Consider the following 24484-nt stretch of genomic DNA (forward strand, 5'->3'; position numbering starts at 1 on the left):
TCCAACCAGAGTAAGTTGATTGTATCACTAAGTGTTTATTAACAGTCAGATTTTAAATTTGCCATTTCTACCTGCCATGTAAATTTTTAATTATGAAAAATTTCAAACATACACAAAAGTGGAGAGATTCATATAATGACTTCCCCCCCCAATAGCTAATACCTAGATTAGAAAATTACGAAGAATTTGCCATACTTGTTTGACCCATGTTTTTTGTTTTTTACTCCCGTTTTTTTCCCCCCTTTTCTTTTTTTTTGGCTGAAATTTAAAAATTTTCCTCCTTTGAACCCAAGTGCAAAGTAGTAGACAAATCATAATCCTTAATTACACCCATTTTCAGCCCCCTTAAATTCATTTATTTAGCTTTTGAATTATAAAAGCACCTGGGTACCCATAGCCCAAAACAAAGAGCTAAATCCTGCTTTGAAACTGACCTACATCTAAGCACTCACTAATCCCATCCCTCTACCTCAAATGACTGTTACCCTGAATCCTATGTTTATTATTAGCTTTCCTTTTTACAAGGAAAACCCAGTAGAAGTGAGGCTTTTGCTACCAGAGGTCCAAGTGATGTGTTACCCATATACTCTTACTTCATTGAGTTGATCTTTTACAGCAAGTGTATTGTTAATAGTAGCTTTGGGGGTCTTAATTTTTTCACTTTATATTATATGACTAATACAAGGTTGCTGGAATTCTTTTGCATTGGCTGCATTATAATATTCTTCTGTGTTAATTATACCACAGTTTGTTTATACCTCTCCTGTTGGTGTCAGCTTGGGTTGTTTCCTACTGATGTATTTTAAAGCAAGTTCCAGACATCATATCATATCAGTCCTACATACATCTCCAGAATATGAACCTCTTCTTACACGATTACAGTGTCGTTATCATTTTTATAAAAACTCAAAATTCCTTGATGCCCTCTAATAACCGTTCCATATTTAAACTGCCGGTTGACTTAAGGTCTTTTTTTTTTTTTTTAAATAACATTTGGTGTGTTTGAAATAAATCTAAACAGTGTCCATACATGACATGCCACACTTGGTTTTACATCTCGAGTCCCTTAATCTAGTATACTGTCCCCTCCCACCACTTTTTTTTCCATTTTTTCTTTCTGCTTACTGAAGAAATCCAGTGTTTCCTCCCACGCAATGCCTCACACTTGGGATTTGTCTGTTTACTTCCTCACGGTGTTTAATTTTTTTCTAAAGGCGTGATTAGATTCACAGTATACTGAGTGCCCATATCCTGCCACATCGAAGAATCATGATGTCTGGTGGTTCTACCTTTAGAAATGCTAAGATAGATGAGTAGCTTCAGGTGGTGACCTCTGCTGACCCCCTCCATTGTAAAGTTCCCTGTTAACCTCTCATACATGATGATCTTACCTGAATTAAGGATCTTCTGGGAGGTTATAATATGATGGTTTTAATTCTGTCATTTTTTTCTGTGTTTATTGATTGGACTTCTTCTGTGAAGAATTTTGTGTCATTAACTAAGGTTATTTTTAATACCCTAAAATATAGTTCGAGCAGGAATGGTAGAATAAATGCTTAATTTTTTCCCTTTAATTGTTAACGGTCAGAGTCAGGAGTTGGTGCCCTGGTTATCTTCAGTAGTGAATTAGGAGTTTTGGGGAGGGCGAGGCAGCATGGCTTTCTCTTTTTTTAAGTGATCAGTTTGAGCCCATGGATCATATGTTCATATGTTTAATTTGGTTCAGTCAGTTGCAATTATCATTCATTTTGCTTATATTTACCAGTGGGAGCCCTTTTATTTTCGCTTTTGTGTGCTTTTGCCATGACCTCCATAGTCTTCGATAGCTTCTTTTCCTTTTAGGAGAATAACATGTCTGAGGCTTGTCTTACACGTTTATTACCCCAGACCTGGAATCACTCATTCCTCTAAGAAGCATTGGTTCCTGTTAGTAGGAAATGGTATTTAAAGACCACAGTCTGGGTCCGGGAGTGCTTATTGCTGTTGGACTCACGTTGCCTCTAGGCTTTTTTAGTAGAGTTAGGAAATACATATTTTAAGAAAAAAAAAGATCATGACTTTCAATTGACATTTCAAATTCAGATCGAAGATTATTACTTAATTTCTTTGTTTTTGCACTTATATCTCTTTTCTCTTATACTGGAATCCTTAGTTCCTAACAGCAGTAATTTAATTATGCATTTGCTTTATTCTTTACAGGATATTCATATCCTGATATGGATTAATAATTACTACATGATTATTATGCTGATGAAATGATTTTATATGTAGTAGTGATTTCATAATACCAGTATTACTGCTGGCAGTAAGACTACTAAATGACATTTAAGAGTTGTTTTTTTTTTTTGGGTAACTATCCTTATACTATATTTTCAATAAGGACATAACAGTCAAAAAACTGTTCTAAAGTTATTTGAAATAATTATTTCTTTCTGTATGGTTATATCAACAACTTGTAATATACTTAGGTTCCTTTGTTTTAGTTTGTATTCCATTTTTAGGAATCAAATTTCTAACTTTAATTTTTTGAAAATGCAAAACAGTTACATGATTCCTGTGTCAAAACTATGTAGTAGGTATATTCAGAGTATTTTCACTTCTGTCCCTTTCCTCTCCTAGGTAACCATTTCCTTCCCTTCCCTCATAGGTAGCTGTTTTTATTCGTTTTTAGTTACATACCTAGTTACGTGGTGGGTTTGTTTTTGTTTTTGTAAATAAAACAAAATATGTCCATAAATTTGTATTTTCCTCCCCTTGTTACACAAAAGTTACCATACTAGAAATACTATCCTGCACTTTTCTTTTTATACATAATCTTTTTTTAAATTGTGCTTTAAGTAAAAGTTTACAATTCTGGTCAGTTTCTCATACAAAAACTTAATACAGATTGTTATGTGACCCTAGTTACTCTCCTTATAATGTGACAGCACACTCGTCCTTTCCACCCTGTATTTCCTGTGTCCATTCAACCAGCTCCTGTCCCCCTCTGCCTTCTCATCTCACCTCCGGACAGGAGCTGCCCACTTAGTCTCATGTGTCTACTAGAGCTGAGAAGCACGCTCCTCACCAGTATCATTTTATGTCTTATGGTCCAGCCTAAGCTTTGCTGAAGAGTTGGCTTCAGGAATGGTTTTAGTTTTGGGCTAATAGAGATTCTGGGGGCTATGTCCTCTGGGGTCCCTCCAGTCTCAGTCAGACCATTAAGTCTAGTCTTTTTACTAGAATTTGAGTTCTGTACCCCACTTTTCTCCTGCTCCAGCTCTCTGTTGTGTTCCCTGTCCAGGCAGTCATTGGTGGTAGCCGGACACCATCTAGTTCTTCTGGTCTCAGGCTGATGGAGTCTCTGGCTTATGTGGCCCTTTCTGTCTCTTTGGCTCATACTTTCCTTGTGTCTTTGGTGTTCCTCATTCTCTTTTGCTTCAGGTGGGTTGGAGCCAATTGATGCATCTTAGATGGCCACTTGCTAGGTTTTAAGACCCCAGATGTCACTCACCAAAGTGGGATGCAGAACATTTTCTTAACAAACTTTGTTATGCCATTGACCTAGATGTCCCCTGAAACCATGGCCCCCAGACTCCCGCCCCTGCCAGCCTGTCCCTCGAAGTGTTTGGTTGTATTCAGGAAACTTCGTAGGTTTTAGTTTAGTCCAGTTGTGCCAACTTCCCCTGTATTGTATGTTGTCCTTCCCTTCACCTAAAATAATTCATTTACTGTCTTGGTAGTGAAAACCTCTCTCCCTCCCTCCCCACCCTCATAACCACCAAAGAATGTTTTCTTCTGTGTTTAAACCTTTTCATGAGTTTGTATTTAATGGTGGTCTCATACAATATTTGTCCTTTTGCAACCGACTGATTTCACTCAGCAAAATGCCTTCCAGATTCCTCCATGTTATGAGATGTTTCACGGATTCATTGTCTTTCTTTATTGTTGCATAGTATTCCATTGTGTGAATATACCATAATTTGTTTATCCATTCATTTGTTGATGGGCACCTAGGTTGTTTCCATCTTTTTGCTATTGTAAACAGTGCTGCAGTGAACATGGTTGTGCATATATCTATTCATGTGAGGGCTCTTATTTCTCTAGGATATATTCCAAGGAGTGGGATTGCTGGATCATATGGTAGTTCTATTTCTAGCTTTTTAAGGAAGCGCCAAATCGGTTTCCAAAGTGGTTGTACCATTTTATATCCCCACCAGCGGTGTATAGGTGTTCCAGTCTCTCCACAACCTCTCCAACATTTTTTTGATTTTGTGTTTTTTTTTTTTGGATTAATGCTAGCCGTGTTGGGGTGATATGGTATATCATTGTAGTTTTGATTTGCATTTTTCTAATGGCTAATGATTGTGAGCGTTTCCTCATGTATCTGTTTGTTACCGGAATGTCTCCTTTGGTGAAGTGCCTGTTCATATCCTTTGCCCATTTTTTAATTGGGTTGTCTTGTTGTTGAGGCTTTGCAGTATCTTGTAGATTTTAGAGATTAGACACTGATCAGATTTGTCATAGCCAGAATTTTTTTCCCTGTCTTTAGATTGTCTTTTTATTCTTTTGGTGAAGTCTTTCGGTGAGCATAGGTGTTTGATTTTTAGGAGCTCCCATTTACATAGTTTCTCTTCTAGTGTTTGTGCATTGTTACTAATGTTTTGTATACTGTTTGTCATTTTTACATTTAATCTTGAAGATCATTTCACATCTCAATATAATAATTGTCGTAGATCTCTTTTATGGACACATGATATTCCATTGTATCCTCTTTTATTCAACCAGTTCCTCATTGGTGGACATTTTGTTTCTGGCCTTTTGTGATTATAAATAATGCTGCAGTAAATAGCTCCGTAGAAAAGTAATTTAGTATTTTTTGCCAGTGTGTTTTGGAATAGATTTCTAGGTGTAGATTACTAGGTTCAGGGTAAGTGTGTATGTAAGTTTTGTAGATATTGTCAATTCCCTTTTATTCGTGTTGAATCGTTTTGCATTCCCACCAGTGATGTGTGGGAGTACTTGTTAACGCACTGCCTCTCCACTTGAGTGTATTGTCAGACTTGGATTTTTGCCAGTCTTATGACTGAGTGGTTTCTTCATATAGTTTTACTTTGCATTTTTTTTTTAGTTTGAATGAAATGAGCGTATTTCCATATGTTTAAAGGCCATTTTCACTTTTTTTGTATCTGTGTGACTGTCCATATATTTTCTATCAGGTTTTTGGTTTTTTTCCTGCATAAAAAAAAATAGAAGCTCATTATACGTTATGAATAGCCTTTGTAATATAATGTCAGTCACTTTTTAATTTAGGTGATTGATTTAAAGAGTATCTTATTAGTGGCAAAAATGATAGAAGTTGTCTCTTAATTTCTGAGTTACTGTGGAAAAATTTAGGCTTTCAGTTTATAGTAGTGTTGTTTAAATATACTTTTAGTAAGTATGCTTCCTTTAGTAGCAGTACATTCTCCTTACAAGATGGCAGTATTTTTAGGTGTTAGCATTTAGTTAATTTGGAAGCACAGAATTTAGATAGAAAATCTTAAAGGTAAATAAATCTGTTTAATTCTGTTTCTAGTACTGTTTGAATACTTTTGAAAAGTGAGATTATAAACTCTTCAGATGTTTGAGATCTTATCTCAGCAGAACCACTTCTGCACTATCTCGTGCACCCTAAGTTTTGTGAGCTAGTTGGTCACTTTGTTATTCTTCAGCTGTAGGGTATCTGAAAGGTTGTCTGCCTTGTCTGTGGACTAAAGTGATAAGAGTCAGTGAGTTCATTGACTAGAACTCTTAAAAAAGTAACTCATAGGATGTTGCTAGCAAATTTCTTTTCTTACATTGCATTACTCATACATAAGCAGCTATTTTTTAAAATCTAGCTTTGTGATGAAATCCTGAAATGGTTAAACGTCTCTTCTGACAATTAGTTGTTTTCAGTGTAATTTCCAATGTAAAAATCAGGTATTCTATTTTTCTAGAAGAACCTAACAAGACAAGTGACAGCAGTAACACTAGTGCTCCCACTACCTCCATCCAGCCTAATCTGGAGAACAGTAACAGCAGCAGTGAACTCAGTTCTTCCCAGAGGGACTCTGCTAAGGCAGCTGATGATCCTGAAAACGGAGAAAGAGAATCCCATACACCTGTCTCTATTCAAGAAGAGATAGGTAAGAATACACTTCATACATTAAAGGGAGTTTTTTTTTTCAACTTTTTTTGATGTAATTTTTTTTTTTAATTAAAAGTTTGGTGGGGGTGGGAAGAATTGGATTTTCTTTCTTCTTCTTTTTTTTTTTTTTAATAGAGTTAGCACTCACACTCATTGTTTTTGTTTAAATAAATACAAAACACACGGAAGAAAAAAATACAAGTCCCTTTTTATATATCCCCCCAAAGGTAACCATCATCAGCAGTTTAGTGTGCAAGATTTAGATCTTTCTCCGTGCAGTTACCTTCACGTATGTGCATTTACAAAAAAGCTTTTTTTTGTTTTTGTTTTTTACATAAATGGGATCATTCTGCATGTATTGTTCTGCATCTTAACTTTTTTCAGTCCGTGATGTATGTAGGAGATGTTTTTCATGTTACAAAGTGAATCCGTTCTTTTTAACTGCTGCATGGTATTCCACAGTATGGCTGAACCATAATACATGGACTATTTCTGTTAATGAACATTTAGGCTGTTAACAGTTTTTTCATAGTAATGCTTTTTAACATCCTCAACATGTATCTTTGTGTACTTGTGCAAGTATTTCTGGCAGGATAGAAACAGGAAGTGGAATTGCGGGGTCAAATGGTAGGTGCATTTTAAAATATTGATGGCTCCTGCCGAATTGTACATCAAACAAGATTTATACTAATAATTTACACACTTAACTACTTTTCCATACTGTCACCTAAATTCAGCATTATCAATCTCTTACATATTTGTGAACGGTAAAAAGTATTTGATTTAAAATTTTGCTCTTCCTGCCTACTAAAGTGGTCAAGCTGCTTTTCACATGTTAGAACTTTCTGTGAACTACTTATATCTTTTGCCTATTTTCTCCTGCTGAGTTTTGGTATTTTTTGTAATAAATTGTAGGCATACTTTATGCACTATGGCCATTAATCTTTGATTTTTACATATATACCTTTTTCATATAGTCATTGCTTTTTTAACTTTTTATATGTTGTAGAGTTTTTATATAGTTAAATTATCAATCTTTTCCTTTAGAGTTTCTAGATTTTGTGTCTTACTGAGGAAGACTATCTACATCCCAAGAATATAAATATATTTTATTGTAATTTCTCATAAGACTTACATAACTTATTTTTAATCCACCTGGGGTGTAATTTTGTGTATGGTGTGAGGTAGAAATCTGTTTTAATTAGGACTTCTTCTATTGCAATTGACCAAACCAGCTTAAAGTAGCTTAAGTGAAAAGGGAATTTGTCACTAGCTCATGCAATTGGGCTGTCTAAGCCATCAGCAGACATAACTGGACCCAGGTATCAAAACTCTTTCTGTCTTCCTCTCTTTCTCTCTTACTTTTGGGTCTGCATATGTTTGTATATTAACTTAATTCTCCCCTGATACAGACAGGCTTTTTCCAAGTAGCAGGGAAGATGGCATCAGCTGTTTGTATTCATATCTTTCCAAGGTCTGTGACCCAAAGGCAAGGCCCCTATTCTGCTCCAAATCAAAAGTCCCTGAGGAAGGAATTTGAGTGGCCTATCTTGGATCATATTTTTCCCACCCCTGTGGCCAGGGCAGGCAAGGTATTATGATTGATGGCTCCAGCAAAAGTATATGATTGGAGTGGGGTAGGAATGGTTTTCTAAAAAAAAGAGGGACTCTGCAAAGACAGAAAGCAGTAAACATCCACAGTTCCACCCTTTGGTAGCTCAGCACATAAATGTGTACTCAACATTTGTTTCCATACAATTCATATTTTTGCCTAACATGATGCAAAGATCTCACCCACAACTGAAGACTTTTCCAAAAACCTCTTTCCCCAGATTACATATGGTAATTATATTTAGAGGCAAATCTAGGATTTTTTAATGTTGTACATTCATCACTCTTGGTAATATCCAGATGTGGCTCATCTTGATTTCACAGTCCATGAGCCAAAGTATAAATTTAACCACCTGTGACAGCTATCATCCTGGTTTGGCAGTGGAGGATGTTCTTTGATCAGTCTGGCTGCCACTGGTTGGAGAATGACCATAGATGAGAGGGGAGAAGGGCATGGGAGGAGTCCCCTGTGGAGGCCATTCTGTGTTAGCAGCCTCGTTCCTGCTAGCTGTTGTTGGGAAGGAGTCCTTAGGGATTGCTGTAGGATTAAACAAGCAGACATCCCAGTTCAGCAGGTTTGGCATTTCTTTGGCAATTGGACCCCCTTATAGCTTCCTAGGTACCCAGCTAGTACCTCATATCTGGAAACATGGGTTAGTGTCCTTGAAGATAAGCCCCCTCCACCCTGCAGCATGACGGCTTAGCAGGCCAAAAGCCCTAGCCCTGCTTGAATAGGGTTTGCGTAGGCTTCTACCTCCTGTTATCATTAAACAGTGAGCTACAGGGGCTGAGGTAAAGCAGGTCTGTACTCCGCCTCCAGGCTGCATTGCACTCCTTATAACAGGAGGAATTACAGCCTTTGGCAGAGGGTGTTCTTAAGGACCTGTACTCTCAGCCTTGTTCTCTTTCTCTGCCCCCTTCAAGTCTTATTCCCTGGGGATGCATTTTCTGCCTCCTTATCTTATTTGCATTAAACTTAAAAACCAAACTAGTTGCCATCGAGTCAGTTCTGACTCATGGTGACCCCATGTGTGTCAGAGTAGAACTACAATCCATAGGGTTTTTAATGGGTGATTTTTCAGAAGTAGATCACCAGGCCTTTCTTCTGAGATACCTCTGGGTGGACTCTAACCACCAACCTTTCAGTTAGCAGTTTATGCAGCACTCAAGGCTCCAGATTTACCAAGTGGCAAAGGATTAACTCTCAGCAGTATTGGATTGTTGTCTCTAATCAAGGGTTGTCTTTTAAAACGCTCTGTGCCACTCCCTTTCTGCCCTTAGGAAGTCCAGCCTAGTCCAAAAGATGCCTCTTATGTCTTTATTGTGGGACTTTATCGACGGTCCCAAGAAGTAGCCACCAGAGATCAACATCCTGGCATTTTACCACGCTTGGTCTGTCTAAACCTCCAGCATGGGTAGACTCATGGTCTGAGTCCCAAGGGAAAATTGTTGATACTCTGACCAGCTGCTTTGCAGTGTGTTAAACATTCAAGGTTACTGGCTTCACAGTGTGGCAAGATATACTCAGTTCTCCCACCCCATCTTGAATTAATCAGTGCCATATTTTGGGGACAAAATCTTAAAACACTTTACTGGATTATTTAGAATTTATTGATTGCAAGTGTCAAAAGTCCATCTCAAACTTGCTTAAAACAGAAAGGAAATTGTATTGGCTGATACAATTGGGAACTTCAGAGGTGGTTACAGCCTTAGATACATTATTGGATTCAGGAAACCAAATGAGTTTATCCACATTTCTCTCTCACTTCTCCCTCTCACATTTTCTCCATTTTTCTCTCAAGGTGGGAGGGGGTGGTGGTTATTGTCTCCTGATGTTAATGATGTTTTCCACGTTGTGGGAGTAAAAGCAGCCAACCCCTAATTTATACCCTTTCTGCTCACCAATACAAGAAGCAAAGACCCTTTCTTCATTTCCAGATTTTAAAAATTGGGGTAGGATGTGAGTGGCTTGGCCTGCATAGCCAGACCTGGGATGTCATTGTGACCACCCAGTAAAGTGCTGTATCTGGCCAAGCTGTGTCCCATTGCCCATCTCAAAGGGGCGGGATACTTGGTTTGCAGCCCTGTCAGAATCTTATGATTGAAGTGGGGAAAGCATCTCCCTAAAGGAAAGAAAAGGAGGTGTTGAACAGAAAAAATTAACAAATGTGTACTAATGATGTTAACTTTCATTTTTTCCCAAATTAATAGCTGGTTTTCCCAATCCCATTTTTCCTTCTAGTTACTTAAAATTCCATCTATATGAATATACAATAAATTGTTTGTCCTTTCTTTCACCAGTGCCATACTGTCTTTAAAAAGCATATAGATTAAGAAAAGAAAAATCAGGTTTTGTTCAACTGTCTAGCAGAAAATGGACAGTGATATGATACCTTCAGAATGTATAGCAATATTTAGTCAAATTGAGATTCATGGGTATATAGAGCAGAAATTGCTCCCGGGTAGTTAAATCTGTCATTTTAAAAAATTAAATGACTACGAAACATGAGAGATCTTTAGCAGACTAAAAAACTAATTGATTTTTATATTAATAAGCAAACAGACAATAATCTAGATTCCTTAGAAAACTCATTTGGCATTTATGTTTATAAGATCAAGTCTATTAGGTACTTAAACAAAATTTCAGTGGAAATCTTTCTAAAGTGAATTCCCTTTTTATACAAAAATCTATATTGACTGTCTAAGGCAACATTTTGTTAAGGTGTGTTTTGAGTTACTGTCTTTGTTACTTCTGGATTTGTACCCATCCCCTCCATTTTCTAATAGTTGAGCTTTAAACCAGGTAGCCGAACATGTTTCAGTTACCTTTAAAACAATAAATGACTCACAGTAACGTTCTGACATACTCTCTTTGAAGTAAAACACTCAAGAATTAATGGCATTTGCTTTGGCTATTCAAGGCCTTTTTTTCCTTTTAATTTTCTGGATCTCAGATGTGCACTGGATATGAGTTTTGGATGAATGAGGTGGTATTGTTTATGATTTACTTACCTTCAGCAATTACTTTGTGCCTTTTTCATTTGGAAATAGGTGATTACAAATCAGAGAAGTCTAATGGCGAAAGAAGTGAGTCTCCTGGAGCTGGGAGAGGTGGATCTGGTTCTACTCGAATTATCACCAGATTACGGAATCCAGATAGCAAACTGAGTCAGCTGAAAAGCCAGCAGGTGGCAGCTGCAGCCCATGAAGCAAATAAATTATTTAAGGAAGGCAAAGAGGTGTGTTCTTCCTATTATTTAAGGAAGGCAAAAGGTGTGGTCTTTCTGTTTAAAAAAAAAAGTCTCTGAAATGTGAAATAATTTTAAAAACAGGTGGGAAGTGTGTAGACCTACTTTTGAATTGTATTTTCCCCACTTTCAAGAGCATAGTAGGTAACAAGATTAAAATTTAGGTTTATATTATAGGTATAGTTATGCACCCAAATTTCAATCCACGCATAGAAATGCTGTGAGTGGTATACTTTCTTACTACATGATCAGTTTTATTGTATACAATTCTAAAGAAATAGAGCCTTCTTTCTCATATATGCTAATGAGTGGGCTGTTCGTTGGTTTTCTGAAAGAGCTGTAGATGATTTAATGTGCAGTTCCAGCTATTGTCACGTCAGTTAACCTGCAGCTGAAGGGTGGAGCTTCCAGTGCATAGAACAGCACTTCATCTCAGCTCTGACCATGGACAGCAGGACTGCAGCTACAGCTCAGTGTCTCTGCCCTCCAGCTAACCATGGTGGCAGAACTATGGCTACAACTATTTTCTCCCAGCCTTGAGGATTATTTGCAGGGTAGATATGCAAGAATATACAGTGCTCTTTCAAAAAAAAAAAAAAAGCCACAGGAGTTACTTTAAAGCAGTGATTTTCAAACTTCTTTTTGACAGTGATCCTCAGTGAGAAATAACATTTTTCATAGCAACACAGTGCACACATGCAAAAGTTGCCTGAAATACTGTTCCACCTTACTGTGTGGGCAGCACTCCATTTTCTTGCCTAGTCTAGTCTATTGTATTATACTTCATTTTTTGAAAAGCTGATTAAGACCCACTGCTGCCTTGAAGAAGCCCCAGTGGTACAGTGGTCAAGAGCTCAGCTGCTAACCAAAAGGTCAGCAGTTTGAATTCACCAGCCACTCCTTGGAAACCCTAATCTGTCCTATAGGGTCGTTACGAGGTAGAATCGACAGCAATGGGTATTGACTTCATAGTCCGCTAAAGGGTTGGGATCACCTGTTTGAAAACATTGTTTTAAAGTATCCATAGGCTCTTGCACTAAAGCTGGAATGATAGAAGGAGAAGAAAAGGTATTTTTAGGAATATATTTTTGGGGGGATAGTATATGCGATACCCTCCCTTTTCCCTAAAATACATGTTATAAGTTTGAAATAATGATAAGTGAATGATTTGCACATAGCTTCATGTGTATATTTGAGATATATGAAAGTGCTTAATAGTGCCTGACATATAAATGTTAGTTTTTTTTCTTTTTGCAGGCATATCTTGCCTGCTTAATTGTAACAATTAGCCATTAAACTTCAGAAGTTCAGTCATAAGATATATCTTATAGACTTTAGTTGGAATGCATTGTTAATTCAAATTGTTGAAAGACATTTACATCTTTGATATAAATAATAGAGTGTTTTTATTTTCTTTGTCAGGTTCTGGTAGTTAACTCTCAAGGAGAAATTTCACGACTTAGCACCAAAAAGGAAGTGGTCATGAAAGGAAATATCAATAATTATTTTAAATTGGGTCAAGAAGGGAAGTATCGTGTCTATCACAATCAGTACTCTACCAATTCATTTGCTTTGAATAAGCACCAGCACAGAGAAGATCATGATAAGAGAAGGCATCTTGCACATAAATTCTGTCTGACTCCAGCAGGAGAGTTCAAATGGAACGGTTCTGTCCATGGGTCCAAAGTTCTTACCATATCTACTCTGAGACTGACTATCACCCAACTAGAAAACAACATCCCTTCATCCTTTCTTCATCCTAATTGGGCATCACACAGGTAAAAGAGACTAAGGTTAATTTACTTCTATTAAGCATACTAAATATTTATAAAGTGCTTATTGCAAGAGTGTACTTTAAAATGTCAGTGCCAATAAATTGAATGAACGCAGTCAGTTTGGTCAACAGAACAGTAGGAAGTTAGAGGCATGTATGTATTAACCAGCACCAGCATTTGGGAGATTTCTAGGAAGCATTCTTGGTCTCTGGAATCAAGCAGAGGCCGGACAGAGTTCCAGAACATTGTAGAAGGTTTAAGGAGTTGGAGGTTTAAATGACCTCTGGGATTCCTTCACCTAGAAATACATGCATTATAAGATGGAGTCATCATAAATTACAACTGTTGTGCTTTTAACTTTGGATCAACTAAGTGAAACCGTTGTTCTGTTGCTCTGATCCACAGGGCCAACTGGATCAAGGCAGTCCAGATGTGCAGCAAACCCAGAGAATTCGCGTTAGCTTTAGCCATTTTGGAGTGTGCAGTTAAACCAGTTGTGATGCTGCCAATATGGCGGGAATCTTTGGGACACACCAGGTGAGCTCTGAGCCTTGTAAAAGATGACTATTGGGTTTCTTCTGGAAATATTAATTACTGATAAAAGTTAATGTATGTGAGATGCCGTATTAAAAACTTAACCCTTGTTGGCCTCATTCTCCTCCTCTATAAGATGTAAACATTGATGAAAATTAGCACTTCATGAAGATCAAATGAGATCAGTTTTGTGAAAATTAAAAAATATTTTCTAAAGTAAAAAAAATTTTTTTACTGAATAAAAAGAGCACTCCCATTTTTTGAATGTCTGTTCTTGAATATTCCAGGTTGTGTGCTAGGCATCTGGTTTACATTCTTTTTTAGAATTGAGTGTCTGGCCGCGACTCTAGTTGAGTGTCTCACTTGACACTTGGGTTCAACTCCCAAGTGGACCGAGAGCTGTGGGACTAAAGTAGATGGTTAAGAGAAAAATTTTGTGACTTGAATCTACTTTTTAGCCCTGGTGGATTTGTTTTAGTCTTTAAAAAGTTATTAAGAACCCAGAAATGGAAAAAAAAGAAAAAAGTTAATACAAACCTAATATAAGCTTATGATAAAACTTTCAAAAATTATTCAAAGCTATAAAGGAAAGAGTAAGAGTCATTCTACCTTCTCTGCTCCTCTACAGGGTCGGTTGTAAAGGTATAACCTTGTACTGTTTTTTTATATGAATATATTTTACATTTTTTTATATCTGTGTTGTACTTTATAATAAAGAGATTTTTAGGAAAAGCAACTTGCCCTGCTAAGTAACAAGCCTTCTTTAAGGCTATAATAATATTGTGGTGTAGGTGCAAAGATAAATAGATCAGTGGTAAGAATCCAGAAAAGCCCAACCTATACGTGGATATATGACAGGAGTAGCATTACAAAGAATGAATGAATTATTTATTAAGAGTTGATGGGGCAGTTGGTTATCCATGTTGGTGGCAGATTGTTATTTCCTTCTTTACATTGTACACAAATTGAATTCTGGGTAGATTAAATCCTTAGTATGAAAAGCAAAACTTTAAAACATTTAAGAAAAAAATGTAGGAGATTATGACCCTCGTGTAAAGGAAGTTCTTCCTTTTTTTCTACCTCCCAAGAAGTATATAAGGCAGGCATTATTGCTTCCATTTGTATAGTATATATCAGACGAGAATGAGTGAGTGTGTGTGTATGTGTGCACACACTGTAAATGACTTTTTTTTTAAAATGTTTATTATGTAATATGGGATCATGTATAAGATTGTGTGTAATGTATATTATAATGGGTGATAATAAAATGAATACCTGTGAATTCACCACCCAACTTAAAAGTAGGAATATTACCATAATTATTGCTACTGTTTTCCTCTCATATTACCTTTCCTCTCATGTGAACTAAACACAGTTGTTCAGTTTGTGGTTTATCATCCCTTTCTTTTTACTGTGTAGTTTTATCACATATGTATATACAGTAAATACTGGTTTTTTTTTTTCTGTTGTTGTTTGCTTTTGAGCTTTATAATAATGTATCATTTTAAAAGACTAAGTCATAAACTGGTTGAAGGTATTTTTAGTATTTTAATGGAACGGTATAATCATCAAAAAAAAGGCTGGGTATCCACAATATATTTAAGAACTTATACAGTCCAAACCACTTAGTAGGGGGAAAAAAACCCAAAATATACATAATTCACAGAAGAGGAGACATGAATAGCCAAGAAATGTGAAAAGATGCTTAGCCTCCCTGGTCATCTGGGAAATACACATGAAAACCAGGGACTATTGTTTCATAGCCATCAGATTGGCAAAAATGTGACACGATAGGAACAGAGAACTCTGATACATTGCTGATAAGAGTAATTAGCATAATTGTTAGAACACCATTTTACAGAAATTTGGTAAAAACAAAGTTGAAAATGCAATCCTACCAATAACTAAATTCCTTAGAGCAACTCTTAAACGTGTATACAAGGAGGCATGTAGAATGTAATATTGTTCCATAATGATGAAATTTGGAAACAATCCTTAAATGTCCATCATCAGGTGTATTTAAATTATGGTACATTCCTACAAGGGACTGCTTATAAGCAGCAAAAAGCAAACTAGACCCACAAGTGTCAACAAGATTCAACCTCATAAAGTAGGGTGAGAAAACAAGCAGTAAAAGGATACGTGTAGTATGATACCCTTTATATAAAATGTAACATGTATGCTAACGTAATATTACAGTATTGTTTAGGATTATAGACTGTTGTGGTAAAAGTTTAAAGAAATTCAAGTGCTTTATGTTTGAAACTTACATACACGCCTCTAAATAAATAACCAGTTGTCCAAGAAGAAGCATAATGGAATGTAGGAAACATTTTGAACTGAGTGTTTATGAAAATACTACATACATTTGTGGGATGTATCTAAAGAGCACCTCATGAAAATTGATAGCCTTCAGTCTTAGAAAAGAAGAAAAACTGCAAATTAAATAGGCATACATCTCAAGAAGTCAGAAAACGAACAGGTAAATCAACCTGGATTAAGAAAATACTAAAGATAAGTGTAGATTTAATGAGATAGAAAACAAACATACCTTAGATACTGTTATAATTTTTTAAATAATATTTTATTGTGTTTTTGGTGAAAAGTAACATAGCAAATTAGGTTCCTATTTAACCATGTTTATACATATTGTTCAGTGACATTGGTTACATTTTCCACAGTGTTATCAACGTTCTCGATATTTTCATTCTGGTTGTTCCATTTCCATTAATCTAGCTTTCCTGCCCCATCTTTGTTTTTAGGGTAAATGTTAACTGTTTGGTCTTATATAGATGATTTTTTAAAGGATCACAGTACTCACAGGTGATATTGTTTATGAGCCAATCTGTTATTTAGCTAAAGGATGACCTCTAGGTGTGATCACTACAGAGTTTAAAGGGTATCTCAGGGCGATAGCCTCAGGGGTTCCTCTACTCTCTACCAGTTCAGTAAGTCTGGCCTTTTTTAAGAATTTGAGCTTTGTTCTACGTTTTCTCCCATTCTGTCTGGGACGATCTATTGTGTCCCTGGTCAGAATAGTTAGTAATTGTAGCTGGACACTATCTTGTTTCTTCTGGTCTCAGGGTAGATGAGGCCATGGTTCGTGTAGGCAGTTAGTCCTTTAGAGTAGTTTCTTCTTTGAGTCTTTGGTTTCCTTCTTTCTCTTTTCCTCCAGATGAAGTAGAGACCAATTGTTGTATCTTAGGTGGCTGCTCGCAAGCTTTTAAAACCCCAGATGCAACACACCAAACTAGGGTGTAGAACATAAACTTTATGGACTGTGTTATGCCAGTTGACTGAGTTGTCCCATGAGACTATGGTTCTAAGCCTTCAAACCCAGTAAACCAACCCCACGAGGTGTTTGTTTATGTCTAGGAAGTGTCCGTAACTGTGCCCCCTATGTGTTTTATTATACACATATATATATGTGTGTGTATATATATATATATGCAACACACACGTACATGTATATACGCACACCTAGATACTATTACAACTGACAAAACCTCTAATGAGATTTTCAAGGAAAAATAAGGAGTAAGCACAAATCACCAATATCAGGAATAAAAAAGAGGACATACCAGCCCGTGTTCCTGATTCTCTTTCACTACACAACATAGTATGCAGGCTTCCTTCATCGAGAGAAAGAGGCCCTCGGGGCTCCCCCTTTTGGATGGGGGAAGGGTTAGGAAGTAGGGGCCACACTGGTCTTGGTCATTCGATGGTAGGGCACAGGACACACTGTTTTCTCAGGCAAGAAAATAATTTTTGAGTCCGTTTAACAGGTATCATTGTACTTACCAGTAAGGAGACCACAGGATTTCATAGATATATTCTTTGTCCGGTTCCGAGAACAAATGATTTGGTTATTTAAACTCTCCAACATAGTAGAAAAGGAAGAATTTCTTCCAGATTATTACTTCTGTTATATAAAACTGTTATGTAACCTGACAGGATAGTTCCTAAATAAGAAAATTGTGGCCCTGTCTATTATTAATATTAATTATTGATCAATAATTAATAGCAAATAGATGTGTATACAAGAAACTTTAGATAAAACATTAGCAAATATATTCAGGAGTAAACTAAGAAATAATATAAATCATGCCTAAATTGGTTTTACCTAGACATGGAAGAATTGTCCAATATTAAAAAAAAAAGCCAAACCCCACTGCCTTCAAGTTGATTCTGACTCATAGTGACCCTGTAGGACAGATTAGAGATGCCCCATAGGGTTTCCAAGGAGTGGCTGGTGAATTCCAACTGCTGACCTTTTGGTTAGCAGCTGAGGTCTTAACCACTGTACCACCAGGGCTCCATGCCTAATATTAAAAACCCATTACCATTGTCTCAATTCTGATTCATAGCAGCCCTACAGGACAGAGTAGAACTGCCTCATAGGGTTTCCAAGAAGCGGCTGGTGGATTCCAGCTGCCGACCTTTTGGTTAGCAGCAGAGCTTTTAACTACTGTGCCACCAGGGCTCCACACCGAACATTAGGGGGTTATTAATATCATGCTATTTGAAGACATCAAAAGGGGAAAACTTCCCTAATCTCATTAGATGCTAAGAAGGTATTTGTCTAAGTTCACTATAAATTTCTGCTTAAAGAAAAAAAAAAAAAGATTAGTTAAGTACAAACCCTGGTGGCATAGTGGTTAAGTGCTATGGCTGCTAACCAAAGAAAGGGTTGGCAGTTCGAATCTGCTAGGCGCTCCTTGGAAACTCTATGAGGCAGTTCTACTCCGTCCTATAGGGTTGCTATGAGTCGGAATCGACTCGACGGCACTGGGTTTGGTTTTGGTTTTTGGTTTTAAGTAGGAATAGTCTCTCTCCTTTTAAAGATGTATTTCAAACCAAACCATCATGCTTTAATGGTGAAACCCTTGAAGCATTCCCATTAATATTTAGGAGGAACAAGACAAAGTTGCCAACTATTGCCGCTATTTAACTTTTCCTAAAAATACTAGCCAGTGCAGGTTGCCAGGAGAAATGAAACAAATATTAGCAAGATAATAGGCACAATTATTATATGCAGATGATCCAGTTATATACTTAGAAAGGCCAGGAACTTTTTAACTAAAAATCTATTGGAAGCGATAAGAAAATTCAGTAAGGTGGCTGTCATACAGAGCAGTAAGCTTTCATATGTGCAACCAGTGATTATGTAGAAAATGTAATGGGAGTTCGAAGTTACACTAACAAATCGAATGAACACATTTAATTTTGCTTCCTCCTGAGCTCCACCGAAATTACAGCAGAGATTTTTTTAAGGCAAAAATCTGTAGGGTCAGGGGGAACAACAGAGGCTAAAACATCAGTTAACTTGTGGAAGCTGTAATGCAGGTGAGTAAATAGTGACTACCCAAGAAAGTCAAATCCTGAGTCAGTGGAGAGAGCTGAGAATTTATCCAAGTTACACCGCAGAACCCTCCAAAGGCACAGAAGCAGGAAGTACAGAGCAGTCCGCTTCTGATCGTATCTGTGCTGAACGGGCAGTACCTGCTTTACATGGCAGTCTTGCCAGAACCCCTGATTGTGGTGAGCCCGCTGTCTTTGCAGGACTTGCCCATGGCCTCGCCGACCGATTTCGCCAGGAGAGGCCCTTGTAAATTCTCCAGAAAACTAAAGCCAGACTGTGTGAACCAAACACAAGTTTATATTTTCCTTTGAACCTTCTTTTAATAATGACACTATGTAAAGGATAATTTGCATAAATGAAAAAATATGCTTAGATATGTATATTGTATTTTCTAAAGATGCTATTTCTCTCCTGATTGATTACATTTTAATTCATTTGCATTGTGGTTGGGATTTACCCTCCTTGGGGGGTGGGGAGGCTTAACCAAAATAATGCTAATATTGATCTAGAAAAATTAATGTGCAGTAGCCTGAACGTTCTAAAAAAGGGCATAGGTATTAAAACATATATTGAAGTTACAATAATCAAAACAATTTGTGCTAGAGAAGAAGTAGAGCAGTAGAATAGAAGAGAGAATCCAGAAATAGACCTAAACACTTGTGGGAATTTAGATAATGGTAGCATTGTACCTCAGAGTGGGAGAACATATTCAGGCAAAATATAACCTAGTTCTTGACTCAACAAAAAAAAATTGAGATAGATGAAAATGTTAAAAAAAAAAAAAGAAAACCTAAAATTAAACACATAAAACTTCAATAAGCAAGCATGGATTAATTTATTTGTTTTGTTGTGATACTTTCTTTTTAAACAGATATAAACCCCAGATGCCATAGAGGAAAAAGTGGACACATGTATTTAAAATTCTGTGTGGAAAAATAATATTATAATCAAACTCAAAAGACAGATGACAAACTGAGGAAAAATATTTGCAGGACAAATGGAAAATTTCCTTATTTGACAAAGACCTTTTATAAATGAAAAGGACAAATAGTCCAGTACAAAAAAGACAAAGGATATGAACAGGCATTTTACAGAAAAATTAATATGAAAGGCCAGTAGACATAAAAAATGATTACTTCTCTCATAATTTAAAAAGTGCCAACGCAGTAATATTTTTTACTTCTCAGTTTAGCTAACATTTTGAAAGTTTGATACTACCTCAGTTTAAATGAAGATATGGGAAAGCAGGGTAGCGTCGTGATTGATGGCAGCGTGAAGTGTACAAACCTGAAGATCAGTTTGACGTCAGCAACAGCACCCCACTACTGTGCCTACAAAGGCTGGCCCCACTCACTAGCTCCAAGAGTGTTGATGAATCCATGGGATTTGAGTCAATCACTTAATCCCTGGTGAGAATCCACTTCCCTTCTCCTCCCCCCATCAATTTGTGAGAGACTGTAAACCTTAAGGAGCCCTGGTGGCACAGTGGTTAAGCACTTGGCTGCTTACTGAAAAGTTGACAGTTCAAACCCACCAGCCACTCCGAGGGAGAAAGATGTGGCAATCTGCTTTTGTAAAGATTACAGCCTTGGAAACCCTATGGGGCAGTTCAACTCTGTCATCTAGGGTCCCTGTGAGTCGGAATTGACTCAGTGGCAATGGTTTTATAGTCACAGAGGGAGCCCTGGTGGCGCAGTGGTTAAGAGCTTGGCTGCTAACCAAAAGTTCGGCATTTCAAATCTGCAAGTCACTCCTTGGAAAGTCAATGGGGCAATTCTACTCTGTCCTGTAAGATCGCTCTGAGTCAGAATTGACTCAGTGACAATGGGTATAGTTACAGAGAAACAAACCTTAAAAATGGAGATAGGTAGGTGGAGAGAGCCCATGAGAGAGTGTGTGTTTGGTTAGGGGATGAAGATAAGAAGAATTTACCCCCCTTTACATCTTACCAGCACCCGCCACAACCCCGAGTTTGCATGATGGCCGTTTATTCTTGCCACATATTCGCACATAAGGAGTTGGCAAGATCTGGGTAGGGTGTGCTCTGTGGGTATCCCCGGGTTCTTAAAGGCAACTCTTCTATCACTAGACCTCTTAGAGACAGGAGGTTCTGTCTTTGTAGGTTTTGGTTAATGTGTCAGTTTATGGGAAATATTCCTGTTCACAAAATTCTGGTGTGATGACCTTAATGTAGAGCCAGGATCCCCTCTCACCACAAGCCTCCCCGTCTCCTTACTGTAGGTGCAGTGGTACTCACTACATTGAGCTAGGATCCTTTTCCTTTCTGAGGAGAGAGCATGGCCTGTGCCCTACTGTCTAGTAATTGAAACTGGTGTGGCCCCTCCTTCCCAACCTTTCCTTCTACCCAAAAAAATCTGAGAATGAAATAAAGTATCCTTTAAAAGGGATCTGGTTCAATAAATCATAGTATGTCCATGCAGTGGTATATTATTTAAGTCTTCAAAAAGATCTGGATATTCTGATAGGGAAAGATCTCCTAGTGCGGTTATTCATTGATTAAAATCAGGAATATCCTTTCTGGGTAAATACATAATAGATTATTTAAAAGGGTACATGAATGTTGATAGATGCGTACAATGTTTTAGGAATAAATCATGAGCGAGTATTTCTTATGGGGAGGCATATGGGAAGGACAGCACTTTTGCGTATTTTTGTCATTGGGGTGGTCTAGAGTGCAGGATTATAACTAACATTTTTCTTCTTGTTTTTTCTAATTTTTAGTATTACATTTTATCTTGTTTTATTTATTTTTCAAAGTTAAAGGTAATTCTTTCCTATTCATGTATTCTTAGGTTACACAGGATGACATCAATCGAAAGAGAAGAAAAAGAGAAAGTTAAAAAAAAAGAGAAAAAACAAGAAGAAGAAGAAACGATGCAACAGGCTACATGGGTGAAATATACATTTCCAGTCAAACATCAGGTAGTTTTTATTATAACCTTTTTAAATAGCAATTTCCAAGATTCTTACTGTGCCAATTCGAATATTTAATAATTCTGTTTTACTTTTGATGCAGTTTTTTAATATAGTTGAAAGGAAGTAAGTCTTTCTGGCAGTTTTATAAACATAAGTTTATTTTAGTAGAATATATGAAAGTTACTAGACTAATTTGCTGAAATTTTTATAAAATTATAAATTTGCGTTAAATTTTGTGTACTAGAAAAGAGTGTTGAGTTCTTTCATAAATCTTTTTTTCTCTACATTAAAAAAATTTCTTTTAATTGTGGTAAAAATACATAGAACAAAACATTTACAATTTCAACATTTCTTATATGTACAGTTAGTGACATTAATTATTGTCATCATGGTTTGCAACCACCACCACCATCACCCTTCACAGTAGCTCAGTACTTCTTAACAATAACTCTCCTTTTCCCCCTTATAAATCTTTGCCTCCCCAGTAAAAATCAAACTGATTGGTAAATTTAATTAGTTTGCTTGGTTTAATGGTCTTGTTTGGTAAAAATTTATAAAACCACCTGTGCTGTCTAGGCATTGTCATTCTTGTTGTATAATATTTTTATTTCCACCAGGTTTGGAAACAAAAAGGAGAGGAATACAGAGTAACAGGATATGGTGGTTGGAGCTGGATTAGTAAAACTCACGTTTACAGATTTGTTCCTAAATTGCCAGGCAATACTAATGTGAATTACAGAAAGTCATTAGAAGAAAGTAAGTAATTAAAGTCTTTTTTCCTATATAACCATTTTTGATTTGTATTATTTCTTATAATTTTATAGTATGTTGGTCATATTTTGAAGAAAAGCATTTTTCTGAATATTTTTTAATAGAAGATGCAAAATTACTAATGTAGTTCATTAATTATAAACTCTAAAGTTTTTTAAGTTACTTTTATTCACAGGATTTTGATGTTTAAGATCTCAGGTGAAGAAAGATGAAAATGGAACATTTTTGTTTAAAAACAGAAAAGAGGCTTTGGCTACCTACATGTTGTTCTGAAATTCAGTTCTACTTGACTTCTTGAGGAGTCACGGATCTGGTCATCTTAGCATTGTAGTACTTAGCAACACCAGAAAGGAAGTGTGATATAGGCTTCCGTAACACAGAAATGAGGTATTAACTCAGTTGATAATACTGGCCAACAAACTCTAGTACTAATGTGGAATCAAAGAACTCAAGAGGCATACTGCCCTTTTAAGAGACCATGTAGTTCAAAACTTAGTTACATGAGCAAATTATTTTGTGGGTACCTTAAATGATGTGCTGGGGTTCACCAGATAAGAAGTAATAAAACCCTGGCTAGAAACCCAAGTCTTCCACTGCCCTTTTTGTATTCTACCATGGAATCTCTCTTCTTATCTAAGCAATTTTCAAAAACAGTTCTGTTAGCTATGCAATATAATTTGCTAATTTATGGTGTGGTATGTTCTTTCCTGTGAAGCCTAAGCTAGGAGATTTTACAGTGCCCAATAAGTAGCGTATACATACCTAGCTAAATCATTTGGCTTCCTTGGGAGTGGTTCTGGTAAAACCTGTGCTGGTAGATTTGTGAAATTCTTAATATGTGAAAGTTATCATTGGTTTATCTTTTAACAGGAAAAAATATGTATTTTATAAAACTCAGTAGAAATTGTTTTATTTTTATACCTCCTAAGAGTATCTTTCACAGAGTAGATGTTCAATAAATATTGCTGTTTATTGAATGAAATATTCCATATTCAGTTCTATTATTAATCTAATTATACCTAAGCTCAATATCCATTACAATAAATTCCAAAGGGATGTTTCAGTTTCTTTTATTACCATTTTGTTATCTCAGATACTGTTCCAGTTATCTGTGTAGGACTTTTACTTAATTGCCTGATCTGGTTTGACCTGTGTAAAAAACCCAGATCCTCAATATGCAAAATATTTAGGTTTTTGTAGACTTATTTTATATGAGCTTTCCTCAGCATCTACTCTGTTCTATAGGGTCGCTATGAGTCTGATTCGACTCGACAGCACTGGGTCTGGGTTTCCTCAGCATAGTTTTCTGTTGTCTGAATGCTGTTGGGCCTTTATCCATCAAGGTACAAAGTTGGTCTTCTCGCATCTTATGAGCCTCTTCTCCCAGGTGGTAGCGGAGAAGAAAGCAGCAGTGCATGTTATCCCAGGCTCTGTGCTTACATTAACTATGGAGTAGGTACTACAAGGAAGGAAATAATAACCACCATGTTTTTAATGTCAGAACTAAAAGTCGCTATAAAAATGTCTCATCTAGTCTGATTATGTGATAGAGGCACTGATGTGTTGAAAAACAGAGAAATGCAGTTGATAGAACATTTACTTAGCTCAGAAGACTAGAGTGTTAGACTCGTTGGACCACTGGCTGTCTGTTTCTTATCTCTAATATTTATTCTAACTCTAAAATTGTATACATTTAAGTTGTACTTCAATTTTTAGGCTTCAGTAAAGAATATATGTTAAATATTCTTTATGTCAGAACCAAAAAAACCAAACCTGTTGCCGCCAAGTCGATTCCGACTCATAGTGACCCTCATAGGACAGAGTAAAACCGCCTCATAGAGTTTCCATGGAGTGCCTGGTGCATTCAAACTGTCGACTTTTTGGTTAGCAGCCCATAGCTCTTAGCCACTATTCCACAAAGGTTTCCTCCTTATACCCAGAAGAGCTTTAATGGGGGAAAAAGACCAAACATTTTATAGTTATCTATTTTAAACACCAGGGTCCTTTTAGATTGTATAAGGGGCTATCAACTGGCATATATAGCTCTTCTGGAGCACCTTGAAATGTTGAAAAAATGTTGTCCAACTGTTCTGAA

At 36.7% G+C, this 24484-nt stretch overlaps 1 protein-coding gene across 15 annotated transcripts in view; it reads left to right on the forward strand.

Moving 5' to 3' along the window:
* Positions 1-24484, forward strand: part of BPTF (bromodomain PHD finger transcription factor) — a 151385-nt gene that overhangs the window by 62731 nt on the left and 64170 nt on the right. For 9 of the 15 annotated variants that reach the window (XM_064270888.1, XM_064270885.1, XM_064270890.1 and 6 more), the window contains 6 exons: positions 5961-6149; positions 10814-11001; positions 12433-12788; positions 13191-13322; positions 21495-21624; positions 22236-22374. In XM_064270888.1, the coding sequence (XP_064126958.1) occupies positions 5961-6149; positions 10814-11001; positions 12433-12788; positions 13191-13322; positions 21495-21624; positions 22236-22374 (1134 nt within the window). The remainder of the gene's footprint in view (positions 1-5960; positions 6150-10813; positions 11002-12432; positions 12789-13190; positions 13323-21494; positions 21625-22235; positions 22375-24484) is intronic. The other 6 variants (XM_064270892.1, XM_064270894.1, XM_064270896.1 and 3 more) reach the window with 2 other exon arrangements.

The sequence above is a fragment of the Loxodonta africana genome, chromosome 18, assembly GCF_030014295.1.
Source record: "Loxodonta africana isolate mLoxAfr1 chromosome 18, mLoxAfr1.hap2, whole genome shotgun sequence".
NCBI lineage: Eukaryota > Metazoa > Chordata > Mammalia > Proboscidea > Elephantidae > Loxodonta > Loxodonta africana.